Source organism: Pomacea canaliculata, linkage group LG4 (genome assembly GCF_003073045.1).
Source record: "Pomacea canaliculata isolate SZHN2017 linkage group LG4, ASM307304v1, whole genome shotgun sequence".
Lineage (NCBI taxonomy): Eukaryota > Metazoa > Mollusca > Gastropoda > Architaenioglossa > Ampullariidae > Pomacea > Pomacea canaliculata.
This window is the reverse complement of record NC_037593.1, coordinates 12,413,496-12,434,005: the sequence shown is the minus strand read 5'-3', so window position 1 is coordinate 12,434,005 and position 20,510 is coordinate 12,413,496. Positions and strand designations below refer to the sequence as shown.

General features: G+C 40.7%; 1 protein-coding gene across 6 annotated transcripts in view; it reads right to left on the bottom strand.

Annotated features, from left to right (window-relative positions):
* Positions 1–20,510, bottom strand: part of LOC112562717 (nociceptin receptor-like) — a 69,550-nt gene that overhangs the window by 17,227 nt on the left and 31,813 nt on the right. Inside the window, exon 2 of one of the 6 annotated variants that reach the window (XM_025236153.1) lies at positions 7,549–7,557. The exons of 4 other annotated variants lie outside the window; for them this stretch is intronic. In XM_025236153.1, the coding sequence (XP_025091938.1) occupies positions 7,549–7,551 (3 nt within the window). In that variant the 5' untranslated portion in view covers positions 7,552–7,557. Of the gene's footprint in view, positions 1–4,347; positions 4,903–7,548; positions 7,558–20,510 lie in introns of those variants that run through there. One more of the 6 variants, XM_025236154.1, reaches the window with a different exon arrangement.

Here is a 20,510-nt window from a genome sequence, read left to right as displayed (position 1 = left end):
TTGTGTTCTAATTTTTTTTTTTAATAAATAACATCCTTTCATCACTTTCTATTTTCTCGACAAAATCTGGTGTGATTAAGAGAAAAAAGTTAATATTATATTTTTCTTGCCTCTTCGTCGTAAAATACCACGGGGATATGTTTATGGGATACTTTAGGCTCTATTTCCAGCGATTTTCGCTGACAGTTCGTGTTTTCCTTTAAGACTTCCATAAGACAGCTTTCTTGTCCTCAAGGTTTTCAAGTTGGCGGCCCCTCATTTTTGCCTCTCTGTCTTGGAATATCTCTCGGCTTAATTCGGAAAATCCGAGTCCTCCCGCGCTCCCCCGTAATCCATCGTGACTTGGCGTGATCCGAGCTGCTTAATGTCCTCGACACGATGCTCAACTGTTCAAAGTTTTCCCATTTCCAGCAGAAGATTCTCGAGTTTTCGTTTTCTTTTGATAAAATGAATGATCTCACTTTCTCCTCGACGACAGACTGATGTTTGCGACAAAGGGCAACCGTAGATCACACTTATCACACGAAGTTTGGTGACAATAGAAGTGGGTGACACTGCCACAACAGTAGAGATAATAAACAACCTGCCCACTCGTGACAAGCACAGGGGACGAATTATGTTCCTTTATTACCATCTTGCTGATCTGTGGTTGTTTTTGTGTTTAAAAAACGGTCCATGGAGGCTGGAAGAAGGCATCCAATGGTGAGGGAGTCCTCACGTGAAAGATTTGTGTGACGGGGAAGCTCGTGGCGATCACAAAAAAAAAAAAAAAAAAAAAATCGAATCTACACAGTGTTATCCGAATAATGTAAAGTACATCGCCTACGTTCCTTATTAGCATCACTGACAAAAGGAACAAATAAAGTACATTTAAGACTTCTAAGCACCACAAATCCTCTGACTATTACTGTCACTATATATACAAGAAATTAGGGACATTCTTCGTCTTCTATTTGCGAGGTATAGCACAAAGGGTCTGCACCAGCGGGGTAGGTGGGAAATAAGTCACAGAAAAACTAATAACAGAGGACGAATATAATTATCTCTCCCTATGGTCTTGCCTCGACGTCTCAAGATCGACACTATTTTGCCTTGCAATGTGATGAGACTGCAGTTTCATGTTTACACCTATCTACCTCTATGATGTGTACCTTGCACGATATTGTTATACAAAGCTCAGATTCATTGTTGTCTACAAATAAAAACAACATGATCATCACATTGAATATTATTACTCAGTTCCATCAACAGTTCCTCATCATGTTTCTCGAGTGTAGAGGAGTGGAGAAGAAAGCGGAGAAGGAGAGGGAGGTACCTAATATGTTTATGTCAGCCGAGAGAGAAGTTAATGTAGGAACCGGGAGAAGTAGTTGTGGGAGTTATCTGAATAGTGTCTCCCTTCCCGTGGCTGATCCTGACCATTCCCAGAGAGCCAAATGAAGGATTAGACCAAATAAGCTTCGGTGAGGAGGTTGTTTGCTGATGGCTTTCTAATGTCTCTGGGGCTGCGACTGGGACACAAGCAATGTACATTCACACACACGCACACACACGCACACAAACGCACACACACGCACACACACGCACACACACGCACACACACGCACACACACAATGCATATGAAGATGTACAATATTTGAAGCAAGGGTACACTGAAGTAAAAAGAATTTGCATTATTATCAAGCATTTTAAAATTATATTCGTAATAGCACGAGTATGCGTTAAGGACGGTTCAGAAAGACAGCAAAAGTGCACTTGTGAATTGTTTTAGGGCTGAGGACCAGATCGCGGATTACAAAAATAATTCGGAAAATGTATTTGCACGTAAATCAAGTCACCGATGATTCATCTTTGACCGCCTAGTCTGGTTATTAGATATTCGTGCGGCCCCTTCAGGATGTTTTATGAGAGATAATATGGCTAGTAATCTTTTTTCTGAAACGATCTATAACCCTTGCCACCTCTATACTTCTTTCAGCAAAAGAGAAAATGAGATTGCAAGGGCAGATATTTAAAAAACATCGATTTTGTTGTTGATATTTAACCTTTTGTATATCGGTCTTGGTGAGAAAACGCTTGTGATGAATATTTATTTCTGGCTCGAATCATCTGATTGAAAGACAAGCTCATATACAATATAGTTTAAAAAAAGGTTAGTCTTATTATTTTGTTCCTTTTTCTTTTACTTTATTTATTCAGCATCACTGTAGATTCCGAGATGAAATAATAAACTTTACTTGAAACCGAATGCGACTGTGCTGTGACTTATGGTTCCTCGTGAATCCTTATCATCATTTTTTTTAAATAAATTTTCTTCTTCTTGAACTACTTCATTTTCGTTTATTCTTGCAACGGCACAAAAACTAATCTGGGGCAATTTTTAGGTTACTCGTATCAATGTTCTGTTCCAATTCGGAGACATTTCCTTGACAAAAATACATTTCTTACTAAGTATTATTTTCTTTGTGGAAGAGTACAAAGACATTTATCGAGCACGAAGCGTGGAGTGCATCCGGGCATTCAGTATTCAGGGAGCCCGAACTCATTGGCAGTCGCGATGACGGAGTGCAAGGAAGTCCTCCAGCCTCTGAGCTTTACAACCACAAGCCACAGATGAAGGATGGATGCTCACAAAGCAGAAGACGGGTTTAGTACTCTTATTTTGGCTCAAGATTGCTTCGTAAATAAAGAACTGTGTGTGCGTCTGTGTGTGTGCTTGAGAGAGAGAGAGTGTGTGGAAGGTTGTGTGAACTCTACTCTGGACGTGCTATAAAGAAACTGGAAATGGAGCAGATGCTGAGATTTTAGTTTAGAAGTTTCATGATGTCATATGATCACACTGACGAGTAAAGTGACCACAGACATTCGCAAATGTTGAAAGCTGATACAGTGTAGGAGCTTTTAATACTGGCATAATAATAATTATCATCTAAGGTAGGGTGCTTTGACCCTAACCCTGAAGTAACTACACTTGGAAATTTAAGTGCAGTTCATATAACTAAACTATTAAAAAATCGCGTTTATCTCCTGAAGGAACAACACAACACAATTCAAATTAATTTGCTAAAGCAACATTACTGTTACTACATGTAGCAGAGGTTACAACACAACAAAGGCAACCACAATTTTGTCTCCGGCCTCAATTTTCTCTCGCTCCATTTTTGATGTGAGGATCGAAACACATTTTTTTTTTTTTGGTGGGGAGTGTAACGGTTCTGAAAATATTTCCTGCAGTTGAACACTCTCTCTTATGCTCTCTCGGTTAAGTGATGACTAAACGTGCGCTGAGCAAAGAGTATCGTGGAGAGTCTAATTAACAGATTCTTCCCTCCGCTCACCACAACGACCTTTCCACACCAATCTCTAGAAATGTGAAAATGTGGTTTGATGGCGTTGTTCGGGCAAAGATAGTGAATAATGTCCCAATCTGAAGTAGCTTGTACAGCGTCGCCAAGCTTGCCGGACTCCGACATTATACACACCCGACATACTTTGTGACACGCTTGATTAATGATGCATTAAGATACCGTTCGGGGGTAAAAATAAGGGGAATACATCTTCAGTGTCTTCGAGGGCAAAAAAAGAAAAATGTTGAAACATTGCTGAGTGAGGGTCTAGGGTTTTGGGGAGGAAGATGTAAAATGTACGGTTCATTGTGTTTAAAATTGTTTTCGTTTTTTTTGAGTTAAAAGGTTTTTCCCACTCTACTGATTTTATTTCTGAAAGATAGACATGAACCTTAAGACGTGTTCGAATTAAACATTTCCAGTAAAACAAAATATCTACCTTAAACATAACCGTGGTTTGCATTATCCTAGAATGATGGGAACAGATCTCAACACCAAATAACAAGTTCAGTCCTGCCGGATGAATGAAAGCCATTGGTTGTGGTTCCAAAAGGTAAAACAGAACTCGTGGCAGCAATCATTGGATCTTCTAATAACCACTGGCTTGAAGAAAAACACTCACTGACTAGAGAACACGATTGATGCCGTTGTCACAAGACAGAGCTAGGGTTTCAATCTCAGAGGACATTTGAACTGTTTAGAAAATAATTATACACCGCTTCACAATGTATTTGTTTGTATTCAAACACAAGGTTGTACATTGTAATATCTGATAAAGTCTAGTTAGCGGAACAAAACATAACAGTCAACTGTATAGTTTCTCTAATTCATAAAATTTATTATAGAACAAATGTGTTTGCCACTTCTGGGGTTAGGGTTCCGCTTTTCTTAACCAGACTCAAACCAAACATATACCATCTGTTGACCACATTTGTTCATATGTTTACATAGTGTTTATGAAAAAATCTTTTCCACAATTGGTAAAAAGTTAATACTCACTTGTCTGATTAACAATGACCTTTAGGGTCACACGTTTCGGTTTTTACTTGTGACGAGTCCCAGATGTAGCAGCAGTTGTAACACGACCCCCTACTTCCTTCTAGTGATGGCCAGTATTTTTTTTAATTCCTTTTTTGTTTGACAATGTTATCCAAGGCTTACAAGTTTGTCATAGGAGTATGCCGCAAGTGCAAGTATGTCATAGGAGTATGCCGCAAGTGCAAGTATGTCCTGCTTACAAGTACGTCACATCTGCGCCATCTTGCCACTGCCCTTCTTTTGGATCCCCGAGTTAAGCTTAGATTTAACACTCTGATCTAATTTTATGTAAATACTCCACGAATTTTCTCGACTGCTAATGCAGCTGGTCCGCCACTAATCGCATGAGAGCCAGCTTTGGCAGCCATCTGATCTTGCAATCTCACCGTCACAACTTGGAGTCTGGAGTCTGTGTGCACTCTGGCTGATCCACATTTTCTCCTGGCTCCATGCGATGCTTCGAACATATTGTTAATACTTCTTAGTGAACATTTTTCGTCGTCAACTATTAGTGATCCGTCCCTGAACATCAAAGTGTGCCTGGAAGTAATCATTCTTAGAAATTCCGGAAGAAAGAATGGCAGTTCGATTGCGCAAATAACTTTTTCTGGAAACTGTGAACGGGTCAGCTGAGTACAACGATGTTTTTACGTTGCAGCTCATGACCATTGGTTTATTTTTAGCCTGATCAGAACCTCGATTTCAGCATCGTCGTCACTACTAGCTGTGTACGCAAACGATGACGTAAAAAATTCTTTGACGTCACAAGAAGACCCAGCTTAACACAAACAAGGAACAGGAATGTCCGCCATATCACAGCAGCCAACAACAGACATTAAAGCAGCGCAGAGAACAAAAAATGTCTTCTTAGAACAGACAACGGGACACAGACTTTGCTTAATATGACAGGCAAACAGTTATGAGCTGAACAGAAAGCAATGACATTTTTTTTCTCTCATGTGGACATCGTGACAAACATCTATCTAAACTATAGTTGAGAGGGACCCTGATGATGATGATGATGATGTCGATTTGTAATGCGCAGGTATCCATTCCGAAGAATGTTCATTGCGCAGAAAAAAAACAAAAGAAGAAAAAATAAAGTGAACAAATATATAAAACACCAGGAAAGTATTTTCATCAGATCTGATCAGAGTATTTTCTATTTATTAAGACCGTCGACTGTGTGAATACTGGTCTTGTCCCATAAGCCGGGTCCATGACCAGCACCTGAGGGTAACTATGACTTTATTACACTTGATTCAACGCCAAACCTGGAAGTTATTTCAAATCAAATCAAACTTTATTTTCTGGCCAAGGAATGTTTTCTTTTGCTCATAATCATGTTGATATACTCACATAATATGAGCAATTATATATATATACACAAACCGAACGGGCATACATACCCATACACAACATTCAGCACACACACACACACACACCTACACAACGGCGATTTATACTGAAAATCTATGTCTTAACGAACAGAAAATTTGTGTTTGGTCTCTTAACATTTCTTCTGAACAGTTGGTGCCAGCGATCATCACAGAGAGACGGCGGGATGCTCAGAGCACGTGTTAACTCTTTGTGTGTGCACACTGTAATCTGTCTTCACTGGTCTCTATCTCTCAATTTTTTTTAGCTTGAATGTCTACCAGTGTGGAATTTTATTTCAAATGGCTCCATAAAGTCACAGGGTGCAAGATCGATTGTGAGAAAGAGTACCTTGTATTAAGCTAAGCCCTCTCATTTTATTCTTATATATTACTTTATACTCCAGTTGACCTTTCAACAATTACTTCAGAAAATGACAGTCTCTCTGAAGGCGTTTTCTACTATTCTCCTTCCCACTTCTGATTTTCCAAGCCTGCTAGCTTTGATCATCAGCCTGCATCTGTCAATTACCAAGGTAACGGGCCCGCAGGTCTGTAGTATCGCTCCGTCGTAAAATGCTTAGAAATAAATCAGATTCTTTCGCAAGGCAAACTTTAGATTCGATCACTCTGCCTTCTGGTCGCTGAATATTGGCGGTAATGAGTAGTTGGTCGCCTTTGAGGCTCAAAGAACCTCACGACCTACACATCGCTCTGGCTCGATAGAAAAAATACCTCCTCCCCTCTCCCCAAACTCCTTAAAGAAAAAGTTTTTCTAGTAACACAGATCTTTACTAACATTCAAGGAAAAAAGCCACTTCTTGTCCCAGACCTTCTGAGCCTCTTTGTCTTTATCATCCTCTTTTGCCTTTTCCCAGTCTGTTCTGCCAGACCCAAGCTGTAGTTTTCCCTATTAAGATTAATGGAATATTCTTCAGTCAGAAAGGTTATGGATTTTATCCTACATCCACTCTGTTCTCTCTCTCTCTCTCTCAAGCACACATGGTTTTGACATATAGCTGATTGGGGAAAACGGATAGATCAACAGAGACCGTTTGATAGACAGATAGAATAGTAGGCGCTCCTCTCCTACAGAAAATTTGCTGATTTTGTTTGCTAACTTTTCGAAAGTCACAAAAGCTTTGCTACGTGTGTTAAAAACTGAAAACAGCCTGGGGAGGAGTATGGGGCAAGTGTTACTTGCGAGACCTGACACGTTTTCGGCTCATACGGTCAAGAAGCCAATCAGAATTCTATCTAATCATATATTCACAGTCCGCCACACTGATCAGCACCAACCTCTGGCCTGAAGGTATGGACGAGGGTTTCTCTCAACTCCATCCAACCTCTGCAGCAGGAATTAGTTTTGCGGTTTCTCACCGAAAAGAACTACGTGGGAATCTAGTGACATTTCCAGGAGCGAGAGAAAGTCAGAGTCCGCGACGTCAATGACGTATGGCGCGATGGACAGAGACTGCACGTGACTCCATGGAAAAGAACAGCGAAGTTTGTTCCTGAAAATCAAACTAGGGATAATATCTCTTCATTACCGCGGTTTAAAAGTTTTACATTTCAAATTTGAAAAGAAGCGTCTGAAAGGCTGGCGCCTTGGCTCGTGTGCAGCTCGTGTTTCTCGTACTTTCCAGCCATCGTCTCTTCCAGCTGTCTCTCTAACTGTTGTTACACTGATTTACATTCGTTTTTCCTTCTCAGTTCATTCTTCTTTTTCTTTCCTCACCAACTAGTTGTCTTCTATTTCTCAATTAATCAAAAGTTTGAGAAAAGCCATGTCAGCAATGCGTCGCCGTACTTTTCTAACTCTTTATTTTCTGATTCACTTTAAAAAATTCTTCTCGAAAGCTCTGCAATTTAGTTTGTGATCTTTGGATACCTTTTGTAACGATCTCATCGTAAAACTAACTGTAAGCTGCACTGGAAAGTGTCGTAAAACTCATTTTACTACCCTGCTCCTAATCGTTTTTTCATTGTATAGACCTAAACCTTAATATAATTTAAGACTCTAAAAGCCAGGGAGCTAGCTCTGCTTTTGAACTTTCTTTTGTCAGTCTCCAGCCTGTTAATTGAAAAAATTCGCACGACAAAGCACCGGCGTCCATTTTTGTCCAGCCTCACTCGCATCCCTCTATCGCCATCTTGTCTTGTGTGACAACCATTTTAGCCAGCAGAAGACAAGACAAGACAAGTTTATTATAATCCTCAGCGGAAATAAAATTTGTCCACAACAGGGGCATACAATAATAAAATAATATAATAAAATAATACACATACTTCACCATTCCCATACTACCACACACTTACTCAGTCCCACACATATATATATATTAAAAAAAAAAAAAGAAGGGTTACATAGTAAATTAACCACACGGTATCCAGGATAACAATGTGGTATTCGGGGTAAAAATAATGGATGGTGGGTGCAGCACACTGTGCAAAATCCATAGGGAGAAGCTTAACAATATCGTATCCGATGTCGTGTCCTAATTAGAATGTCACCGAGACTACAGATGACAAGTAACGGTCAGTACCAGACACCACAGTCTGCAAAGCCAATGATTCAGGATGTGAGGACAGATACATCCTGGCGGGACTGGTTGCTAGGGGCAAGGGAGGCGAAAAGATACGTGATGGCAAATTCATGACAAGTGTTGCTAGTGGTTGGCTGCAATGGTGATAGAAATAATATATACATGTATACATCGGATAATACAGTACTAGTAGTAAGTTTATTTTTTCTCTAAACACGATCATCAAACGTGAAAATATCTAGGACAAAAGACTAGCACCAGTATGATCTTGTTTATTAGTTTAATGTTTGTCATGTTGACAGTGCCCAGACTAGCACCAAACTTCTATATTTGTGTGTGCGATCATGAAGGAAGCGAACACGAGCCTGAACGCACCTTTGATTTGCTTTGTTTTTGTTGAGGTACATCTGAAACCTCGGCAATACTTTACGCAATGCAGACCAATGAAGATTTTTATATGAAGCCTCATGTGTTTCTAACGACTGTATTTCACACTATTTACAATCTTTCTTTTTTAAATGTTTCGCAGGAGGGTTAAGAAGTCTTTTGGAATCCAAATACAGAGATTGAATTTTTCTGCCAAAAAAAAAATCGCCTTCCTTGGATGGCTCTTGATGGTCGAGGGGGGAGTGTCCTACTCTTGGGCTACTGACCTTTGTCTCCTTCAGCAATAGACTTACTTTATCCGCTAATATTTTAGATTGCTTCGCATCTGTCAGTACTAATTCGTCGCCGTAGGAAACAAAAGGCTGTACCTTCTGTCGGACCAATGTCCCTTTGGATGAAGAAAAAATAGCTTTGTTGTTTACGAAAATGAATGACAAAAATGTCTTTTCTCCAACGTTTACTTTCAAAAAGGAAATTTTGTGTGGTAGAAGGTAGACATCTGTAATAACCTAGGCACGTCTGTCTAGTAAGAGTCGAGAGGTTCCCTGGGTGGATAATTTGTTAGAACCAATCGTGAGACGCACCGGCAAGGGAACCTGGTCAGATGCAGTTCATGGTAAATTAAATAAAGCGCTAGGCATCTTTTATGACCATGCAGACCTTTGAGAATGCAAAATGTTCGTGACAAAGGAAGTGGCAGACAACCTTCTCCAACATCACTGGAGGACCTTCGCTGGACAAACAAATGTTACTTCTCCTGGCGTCCGCCCGTCGATCTCATTTCAATGGCTGTCTGCATCGCATTTCTCATCAACGATCTATGTCTACAGGAATCTGTGCACAAACCAACAATGGGAAGAAAACAGCAATAAAAAAAGAAAGATTTAGGAAGACAAAGTGATAGGGGAAACCTGCAGTTACTGTTACAAAAAACGAATCCGGCGCAAACCAATGGGCCAGTCTTCGAGAATAAATATCTTTCTGGGGAACAAAACATCCGTTTGTTGAACGTACACTCAGTGTCACAATGTTTTGTTAGATTTGCTGCTTGGTTGTGTTTTTGTGTGTTCTTTTTCTATCTTACTATCATCACAATAAGCCAGGCGCAATGGTGGGCTCGGGGGAAAAAAAAAAGAAAAGTGCGGCGGATAAAGGAATGAGCATAATTTAGCAGCTGACTGACGAGGTTTAACATCACTGCGACTACATCCTCCCCTCTCTAAGGCTGTTAGCTGCAACTTTCACGCATGGTCTGATAGTGAACTGTCAGGCTAACCTAAAAGCCTTCTTCACTCCAAAGGCAGATGAGGTCATTAGTGTTTGGCCAAGTTATTTCAAGTTAAGCTAACGTCGTTTAAAACTTTGCTCCTCTCGTCTTTTATGTGTTCAACAACGAAGCATCCATGACAACACAGCTTTCTTTTAAGAGGGTAGCCATATACTTTAGAATCTTTATCTTATTAAATTAACAAATCATCATAGATAACAAGATCTCATCTCCAGGAACGTTACTTTCGGACGATAACTGGAGTGAAGAGCACACGGGATGTCCTCAGCAATAAGGAAAGGAAGAAAGAAGGGTGGGTGGTGTTGATGGCGCAGCGGCGGCCACGTGACATGGCGAGAATGGTGCCTCCTCTGGGGATCCTAAAAATTTGTCCTTTTTCGTGAACACACGGTTGGTGAAGGCCGCAGCTGGGCTCTGATAAGGTCCATTAACGTCCAGCCAACGAGCATCACTCCAGCCACAAGCGGAAGTTTTCAGCCACAGCCAGCTGACGTAGCCTCGGTTTGGACACTCATCAAAGTCTCAGACGGTTAAAGGTTGCACGATAAGGTCGGTTTGAGCAGCATTGCTCATCCAACTAAGAGGTGAATGGAAGGTTGAGCATTCAAGGATGCCGGTCCAAAGAGAAGCCATCAAATCGCAGTTTTTTTACCGGACTTCTCAAGAAGAGGTCTTTTGTGGAATAAGTACCCAGACAGAAGAGGAGTGCTTTTAGAGGACGGAGCGCCACCCATCACGCAGCCATCCCGGATCTGATCTTAAAGATAAACTGTTTCCAACCCTCTGTATCCTTGAAAAAAGATATTTAATGGACCACTGCAAATGAATAGGAGAACGAGTTTGGGGGGATTTAAAAAGTGGATGCTTTCTTGGACAACGATGCATTAACGTAATTGTTATTGGAATCCTTTTTTTCATCATGGCCTAGCAGATATCTTCAACTGCAGATATTGGTTTAGCTCTTTGCCTGCTAGTGATGTCACAGCAGTAATTTGTTGCCAATGAGTGTTAGGAACTCCACAGAGGAGACCAGTTGTTGTTGTTGTTGTTGTTGTTATTATTATTATTATTATTATTATTATTATTATTAAAAAACAATAATAATTAAGGTTCGACGCCAATCCAAGCAAAATGAATGAAAGCTTTGATGTCAGTGCAATTATCACTGGTGTATGAAAACCAAGCACAGTTCGAGTGAACAAAATAATGGGGCGGCACACAGAGAAAAGAAATAAAAGAAACAAAGAAAGAGAAGTCCAAGCCATTAAGGTGTCATAATGTCATATTTAGTGCTGTAGGCTTTATATTTTGTCTGCTAACAGAAACCACGTTTAGCCCTTGGTGACACATTTCAAGAGGAACTATGTGTGCGCGAGACGAGATTCTAACCCACAGCCTATAATTCTCACTGTATTGACCACAGCGCCACTGTGTCTCCCCGAGAGACGTATATAAAATGAGTGAGTGAGAGACAGGAAAAAGATAACGAACACAGTAAATTGACCTTCAGTAGAGGGTGAGACCCTGTCACGTGTAAAGCCAACACGAAAGATCAATGGTTAATTCTCTTGAGTGGAGAAGGCCGTTAAACAGCTTGTTGCATTCCACGCACGCAGCATACCACTCAGCCTCACGACAAAAACAATCTTGAAATAAAACACCCAAAGAGCTTTTTCTCACGAAAAAGGCATCCAGCGTAAACAGCTCAAGTTCCATCTTTGCACAGGACAACACCGCAAGGGCAAACAACTTTTCCCAGCATCCCTGCATCACAAACGCGCCATCCATGTTGTTCTACCCTACCCACACTTATCTAATCGGGGTAACTTAATGTGCGACACAGGCCGGCAATTTCGGTCTATTAGCACTGGTTTTTCGTGAAACTGATTATTATCTTCCCCTGCCACTCGTCAGCTCTTGGATTTCTGGGACCGTGCACCGATGCCGCCATTGCTGCTGATTCTGGCCCAAAACATGGCGTCATTTCCGTTACCAATCGCAGGGATCCGGGACTGCGAACGCAGTACACAGACCGCAAGCTGGATGGCTGAATTATTTTATAGGCATCCACGCTGATTGCTAAAAGTTAACCATCCACTTTTCATTGTGCACTCAGCCCCAAGTCTTTGTCACAGTTGCGGGTGCTGACCACGTGACTGAGGGTGAGAAGCTGGGTAGTTAAGCGGGTTGTACTCTGGCTAAAACGTGAGGTCTCTAACACTTCATTCCCAAACGACATGAAAAAGGTCATAAGATGACCTTTACTTTTATTTCTACTCTTGGTGTTACCCAACCTACACCGATACACCCTGAACCAACCGGTCAGACCATCCACACAAGCTCCATGGACAAGCTCTTGACTAAGCTGAGTGGCTACTATTACATATTCTGGAAATATTAAATTTACTTGGAATTTTATGAAAAGGTGTAAATAACAGTGAAATCGAAAGTGATCGCAGAACATCCATCAATAATCGTTGACATCTGTTCAAATAAGAAGGTAACTTTGTTGCACTAACTTGTGGAGTCGGGGGAGGAGGATGGGGGAGGTGATCTGTTCTACGCACGCGCGGACAACCTTCGCCTTGATCAGTCATTCTATCCAACATAAAAGCCAACTCAAAAGATGACGATGGTGGTAATGGTAAGGGTGATGGTAATGGCTAATGGTTGACGGATTATGATGGGGATGGATGATGATGATTGATGGATTATGATGCATGGATAGATGGATGATGATGATGATGATGATGATGATGATGATGAAACGAGGGTGATAACGATGAAAGAGAATAGAGAAAATGTTCAAACTGCCTCAAAATCTTCACAACAGTTTCTATAATCTAGATCAGACTCCTTAATTCGTCTTACCAGTGATGGATGCACGTGCACCACCACCCTCCAGCACCAACTGACCTCCAAAAGACTGTTTATCGTAAATTACACCACAAAAAGGACTCGACCGGTCAAACTGAAGACAGCAGCTGACGTCATGAGGAGTAACCTAGCAACAGGCGCTTGCAGTTAAATTTGTTACGTGCCTGTGTGGTCGAGTACAACACGTTCTCACTTTGCTCTGGTGCCAGGGCCCGCCTCGCTCATTAGCGCGTGCTGGCTGGGATGGTCGGCGTGGTAAGACCATCTCCAACCAGAAAAAAAACCCACCCTTGATCGATTTAGCTGTAAGATCAGAAGAAAAAAAAAATCCCGAAGCGATACGTCGTTGTCTTTCGGCAGTTTCAGCAGTATAATTGCGAAGATGATTCGCCTTTTGCCAATGATGGAAGACGAAAACCGAGAGTCTTGTCCACCAGCAGAATGCGGGATGTTTGATAGGAGAGCTTCTTAACCCTTGAGCCCACCATGACAAATTTGAGTAGTCTCTGGGTGTCGTCACAGGGTGGGCAACGATGTCTAGTCTCATTTATCTGTCGGTCCTCGGTGCTAGAGGAAAGGTGCCAAGTACTCACACTCTTCATCGTGGAGTTCCAGACAAGGGTCTTCTATTTTAGGTTGCAGCTGACCTTCATTTCGATTTTTCGATTCAAGTCTTGACGTGAAGATCATTCTAACTGATCTGAACATGTTGCCACGGAGACAGTTTGAGCTGCAGGACACGTGGTAGAGCAGATGTTAAGAGCCGGTGGCAAGGGACAGGAAGCCGGCGCTGGCTATCAACACAACGACGACGACAACAGATGGACTCCGACTGACGTCTATCCAAACCGAACAAGTGTGTCTTTCTGAAAACTATCGAAGACCTTTTACCACAAACTATCATTCATATTTTTACCCAAAGCCACCCTAGAAGATGTATCTGGTCTTTGGTGTCCCTAGGGAACTGTGTGTCTGTCATCTGGCGAGCCAGAATAGAAGAAACTAAGGTATTTTGCCATGGACATAGGACTTATATCCAGGAGGTCTGAAGTCAAGAAAGTAACACAAGAGAATCCAGTACTCGATTCTATCTTCCCCTTCCTCCCCTATCTCTATGATGTATCTGAGACAAAAAGATTGAACTTACCAGAGCAACATTCACTATAGAATTTCTTCTTGATGACAAGCGGCACCAAAAATAAACAGGTCCCTGAGTGATGTGAGCGTTTTGTCTTAACTTCTGGCTGAATGAAAGATTTTGCCTTTTTGCGGAGTTGTGTATGCTAAGTATATATAGCAGAGTTGTGTATACTAAGTATATATAACAGAGTTGTGTATACTAAGTATATATAGCAGAGTTGTGTATACTAAGTATATATAGCAGAGTTGTGTATACTAAGTATATATAGCAGAGTTGTGTATACTAAGTATATATAACAGAGTTGTGTATACTAAGTATATATAGCAGAGTTGTGTATACTAAGTATATATAACAGAGTTGTGTATACTAAGTATATATAGCAGAGTTGTGTATACTAAGTATATATAACAGAGTTGTGTATACTAAGTCACATAATTTGATCAGATTGTTGTGTCATACTTCGGTTAAAAAATAGTTCGTCTAAAGACGACCTCACATTAATTTCTAGTCTGTTCTTACAATAACAATTATTATCCTTTTCACAACATCTCATCGGTTAGTCACTGGGAATATGAAAATGGTTATTTTTTATTATAAATGTTATTTATAATTAATGGAAATGCTTATTATTAATGAAATTATTTTTATTACCCTTGATAATGATGATGATGATTATTATTATTTAAAGAGCTTATTAGTATTATTGCTGCTGCTGTTGGTATCGTTGCAGCATACATTTAAAACTACCCAGTCCGTACATTTTGGGAATCGTTGATTTTTATCGATGTTGTTTGGTGTCTGTTTTTAAAGAGTAATGTTGTTTGCTGCTTTAAAACTTCGTAAAATAAGTTTTAGCGCGCGGCGGTGGACAGGATGAACCTGGAAAATTTAGTTTGCAAGTTAAAAACAACTCCGAATTGGAAAACACTCTTCTGTTTTGGAGTCAAACAATCAAACAAACAAACAAACAAACAAACAAACAAACAAGCAGCCAAGATTTCAGAGTCCGACAAAGATTGCTCCCTCTACATCACTTAATGACAGATATTCCAGCCACAGCCCCATATTGGCAATAATCCCGGAGAGTTGTTTACCGTCAAGCATTTTTGCAATTGAGATGCAGGACGACTTTTCAGTTTGGTGAGGTTCTACCCGTTCACATCATTAGAAGCACAAACTGACCTGCTCTTGATCGATGCTGCGAAGTAACAAAATAACAAGTTATCTGACAGTTGTCCTGCAGCCGTCCTGTCATTTACAGTTTCACCCATGTAATCAAGCATGTTTATCATTTCCTCTCCTATTTTGCAAGAAAAAAAATGGCCAGCAGAATGCTTCTTTCAAAGAGGGATTTAGTGACAGTCCCTTTCTAATTTCTTTTATTTTCGATTTGCTCTCCAGGCTGATTATTTCTTGTTATTAACTAGGTAGCATGCTAACTAGCAATCATGTTCATCACGTTAGTATGTGTTCGCACCAAGCATCGTATTTCTTGGCTAAGCTGATGTTTGGGTCTCAAACTTAAGGACCTCAAAATCGCAACAGAAATAAGACCAGACTGAAGTCTCAGGTCATGACCTGTGATCTACGTGTCACAGTTATTTCTATCAGAATTCTTTAGCCAGCTTCTAGAAGTGAACGGATATAAATACGGAAAAATTGCATAAGCATTAGTACGAAGTGTTTTTTACTAAGCTTCATCATAGGAATTCACCCAAGAGGAATAAGTACGCATGCGCATGGAATACGAACGTTCATCCATTCCAGCCCAAGTCTTTGGGTGTAACACACTCACGGCACGTGACTAGAAAGAAACACGTCATGTCGAACCTGCACCTGTAATCTGGTGACGACATTTTTAAATGACGTATGCATTGGGCGCCTCACAGTTGAGACCCATTATATCCATCCTGCCCTTGAGATTAGCATGTGTTCTTGCAATGGGGTCAAAGGTTAACGGAGGCCTGTAAGTGGGGCACAAACACATGGCGGCCAGCGGTGGAAGTTGTAAAAGTTCTGAGGTCACATCAAAGTTGACAACAAGTTTTCATATTACTAAACGTCCGAGTCATATCAGTGAAAGAACCTGAGCTTCGTAATTATCAGCCAGTCCTCTAAGATGAGAAAGAAGAATAGGAGCGCTCTGGTGGGTGGCCTTATCATCAACAAGTCAGCTACGGCAGCTTAAAATGAAAAGTGAGGCTTAGCTTCAGCTGATGGCAAATAGTGAAAGTAGATATATAACCAGATAATTAATCATTCGTTCTACGTAACACTTTCAAACACATTGTGTGTGTTTGTGTGTGTGTGTGTGTGTGTGTGTGTGTGTGTGTGTGTGTGTGTGTGTGTGTGTGTGTGTGTGTGTGTGTGTGTGTGTGTGTGTATGTGTGTTAAGTACAGTTTAAGTATCATGTTTACAAGGTCTCAGCGACATCACTTTATCGGTTAAAAGCCTGTCATCGACCTTCTGTATCGATCTCAGTGCCGACAAATCTTGATGACAATCTGTGAAGTGCTTTCTAAAAATCCGTGCTTCCCGTTTCATATCTAATCTCAGTGTTAAATTAGAACAAGCCCTTTAGCACAGGACAAGAAGCTGGAACAGCACGAACAGAGGCAAGATAATTTACATTTTTAACATCGACAATTTGAGTTCTAAAAAATCCTGAAATTGCAACGTTAAATTAATGTTTGAACATTTTTTACGGATTGAAAGCCTGGAAGTTTGCTTCTGGCAAGGGCTCTGCCAAGACATGTCCTTTTCAACATCAAGAGAAATACCATAATAGAGAATACAAGAAAAACAGACTGGACCTCAGAATTTAAACCAGAAAGTACTTTAAGGAAATTGGAGAGAATGGTAATAGATATTATTTTGGATGGGAAAGACGATAGATATTTAAGAATATGGAAGCGAATTCTTTTTTTACGAAAGTACCCGTCGCAAATCCCTCCATATCTCTCGGAATCTCGAGAGAAGCGAGAGTTCAAAATAGGGAATATACAGAAGATAGTTAAAAAAAAAAAACTTGATTTTGGAAAAAAATATTTTCTGAGGCAAAAGACTGTTTATATGGAGAATAAAAATACTGCTGGATATATCTTACAGGTGGTAAGAATTGCACCGCTTTCTCATTAACATAGTTGGTCAAAGTCAGTCTTGTATCAGTCCTCACGACTCTTTTGTTCTTTCCTTATTATTCTTGATTTTGAAAAAAAAAATACGGTGTTATATTCAATTGTCATTTATCGCACTGTGCTGTATCGGAAGGATTTTCTTTTATGTCTTAATTTGAGCCTGGTGGTATTATTACAGCTTACATTATTGTAGAATCGTTGGGGCTCTATTATTTGTTCTCCCACAAAAGAGACAAACAAAAATGTCTAGCGTCATGCTGTTTGTGAAAACTAATGAGAATCAAATTTACACAAAAGTCATCAGCAAAGTTTTTGATTATCTCCTCGAGGAAGAGAAAGCTTTGCGCTGGTTCAGTGTCCTCCTTCTTTTGCCAGAGCTGCTGGCTTTAAACGGTGAAAATACATTACACTGGAAATACAAGGAGAAAATAACCAGGAAAAGGTAATTTGTGTATGAACGAATATTTTTAGCAAAGGTCGAGTCTGTCTTGTGCGCGAAAAACAACGTTGAGTCCATTTTTTATTATTAGAAGACAACTCTGTCGCCCTTTTCTCTTCCCTTTTTCTCTTTGTCTCTTTCTCTCTTGCCCTCATGGCAACTTTATCAGTCAGCTGAAAATAACTTTCTTCCAGTCTTTGGTTTTCCGCTTTGCAAGAGTAACCTTTGTTTCGTCTCTCAAGTCAAAGCCGTATAAGAACTCTTGTGATTAGATTTACCTCCCCTGAACACGGCGAACGTTAAGACCTGCTTGACAGGTGAGCGTGATAGTGACGTCACAGGACGTAAGCAGTATTAGTAGGTGCTCTTAGAGGATTTCTAATATTGCATATCCTCTAACGTATTTTATGAGCTTTACTTGTACAGACCTTGTATTCTACTGTAACAACACCGATGTAACGGACTATAGCTGTGACGTCACTGACCTCCATACTGAAGGAGCTGTGATGCTTCTTTTCCGTTATTTTACCGTAGAACTAAAATCACATTTTTGTGAAGTTATTACTACTTTTCCTCGCCCTGAAAATTAACCTCGATTTCATTCTGCAATACAAAAAAAGCCTTAAATTGTTTCTCCAACCGGAAGTAACCGCCCTCTCTTTTGACACAGCCAACCACAAAGATTAATTCTTCACGGCTTGCAGTCTATTTATGGTGACTACTTGTTCTGACTTTCATTTCCTTTCAGTCTTTTCTGGTCTCATTCTCTCTGGCAGCGAGACAGGAATTATGATATTAGTGTCGCAGCGATGGTAGCGGCGCGTACTGAACAAGGGAAGTGACTCCGACGGGATCAACAGAATCGTCTTTCCTGCTCAACTCCATTTTCAAAGAAAACTTTGAAGACAACATTGTTCAGAATATTGCTGACGAAGGGCCTTTGATCTTCTTCTGGACTTACTTTCAGCGGTCAAAATGTCTCGCAAAAAGATTTTTTGCCTCGTGTTTGCAGAAGACAGTTCTTGGACGGTTCATAGCAGATATTTTAAGTCTCCGACAAAAAAAAGAAAAAAGAAAAAAAGAAAACACTTTTGAAGCTGAAATAGAAAAATGCACTTCTATTATTGCTTGCGATCTTTCCTCCACTTGTTAATGGGGGTGTAGTAATGAGCACACTTCAGGGCTTCTGTATTTGCTCTGTAAAACAACTGTAATGAATGGATTCGGCAAACCTTGATGCTGAAATCAAATCTCAAATCTTTTTCAAAGGAGATATAAATGTACCTTTAAAAATTAAGTTTTGTAGTCTTGCAAGACTGTAAAGATTTGGGACATACAGAAGAAAAAAAAAATAAGAGTGTTGGAGAAATTGAGACTACTTGATCCTCTGCAAGTCAATCTTGTTTTAATTAGAATGTTTCTTGGGGTCATAACTAGAGTACTTCGAACATCATGGACTGAAAATACACAAATGGAACTAGCCATACTATTTCTTTAGTCACTCACCCACACATGCACCCATACACGCAGGCAGTCACACACACACACACAAAAGCTCGCTCGCATCCATGTTGCATGTTTACTCTCTCTCAAACTTACAAGAAGAGTATCTCAATGTGTAACAATATACTTCAACTTTTTTTTTTTAAGAAACAGTTTCAGAGAAAAAAAAATTTAATCTTATCAAGCCTGCGAAAGCCGGTTGTCTGGAAGAGAGACCCAAGGCGAAGACAATATATCAAGAAGCATAGAAAGCCAGCATGCTCCTCTCACCTCAGCCTTCATGGACCAGCTCCAGGCTCCTGATTTAAGAGCTCATCGCCTTAAAAATGTCGTTTTGATTTCGCTGACGATATGTTTAGCCGCGTGTGCTGAGGTCTAGCCACAGACGAGAACCCTGGTGAGGCAAAATCTATTGATACGTGGGCAGGACAAGCCCTACCCGGCCACCCTGCTACCCACCCACACTTGTTCTTGCCGTGTTGGAGAAGGAAGAAAACCTTCTAGTGTTGAGTGATGCGCAGCTCAACCTTCACACAATGAGGATGAATGCATAAACAGACTCGCATGCACGCACACGCAGTCTTCTGCCCATGCTGTTAAAGGGGTTGCCTAATCAGCAAATTTCATTTGTAACTCAGTAGTGAGTCCTTGTCCTCTTTCCAAAAGAAATGTGAGGCCCGCAATGTTCAAACTTTTGTATAAACTGAACATTTTGCTCAAAATTTGAGAATTAGTACAGACTGAACCAGATAATTTAAAAATAATTTTTCACTTGCGTTACCCTTTAACTACAAGTAGTTCTCCATCACTATAAACAAAGAAGAAAAAAAAAAACAGAGAAGGAATTATTTTAAAAGATGGCATCGTGGAGACGAGGGGTATACCCACAAACACACTTCCATAACCTTGTACTTTCTTTGCGCTCGATGTTACGTCTGTTCGCTCGCAAAAAGCGGATTCGTTTACTCATCGCTGTACTTTCATCGCCGTGAGCCTCGTTAACGTCACCTGCGCATCCATTCCAGACGGACGCTGCACCGCACGATGACATTAACTCTCCTTGTTCGTCTTTCTGTCGTCCTGCAGCCAGTTCCAGCATCCGCGGCCATCGAACTTACGTGCAGCTTCTCCTTGTTTATTCTCGCGCGAGACGAGAGCGGGACGAGAGTGAGGCGAGAGCGTTAAGGGGGCGAGTGGTTTATCGATGCAGACTGCTGTCTTCTGAGGATAGAAGTAATTCAAGGTGAGCACGATGCTGGTGTTCTATCTCTTTTCGACGATAAACGTCAGGTTTTATTCTCAACCAGCCCCCTACCTCCTCTCACACTCCCTGGTTTGAAATCTTATCTCAAGACGAAGTTGGCAAGGTGCCCTCCGCGCCAGTGTTATTACGTTGGACGCTGCCCACGTTTACAAACGATGTCAATGA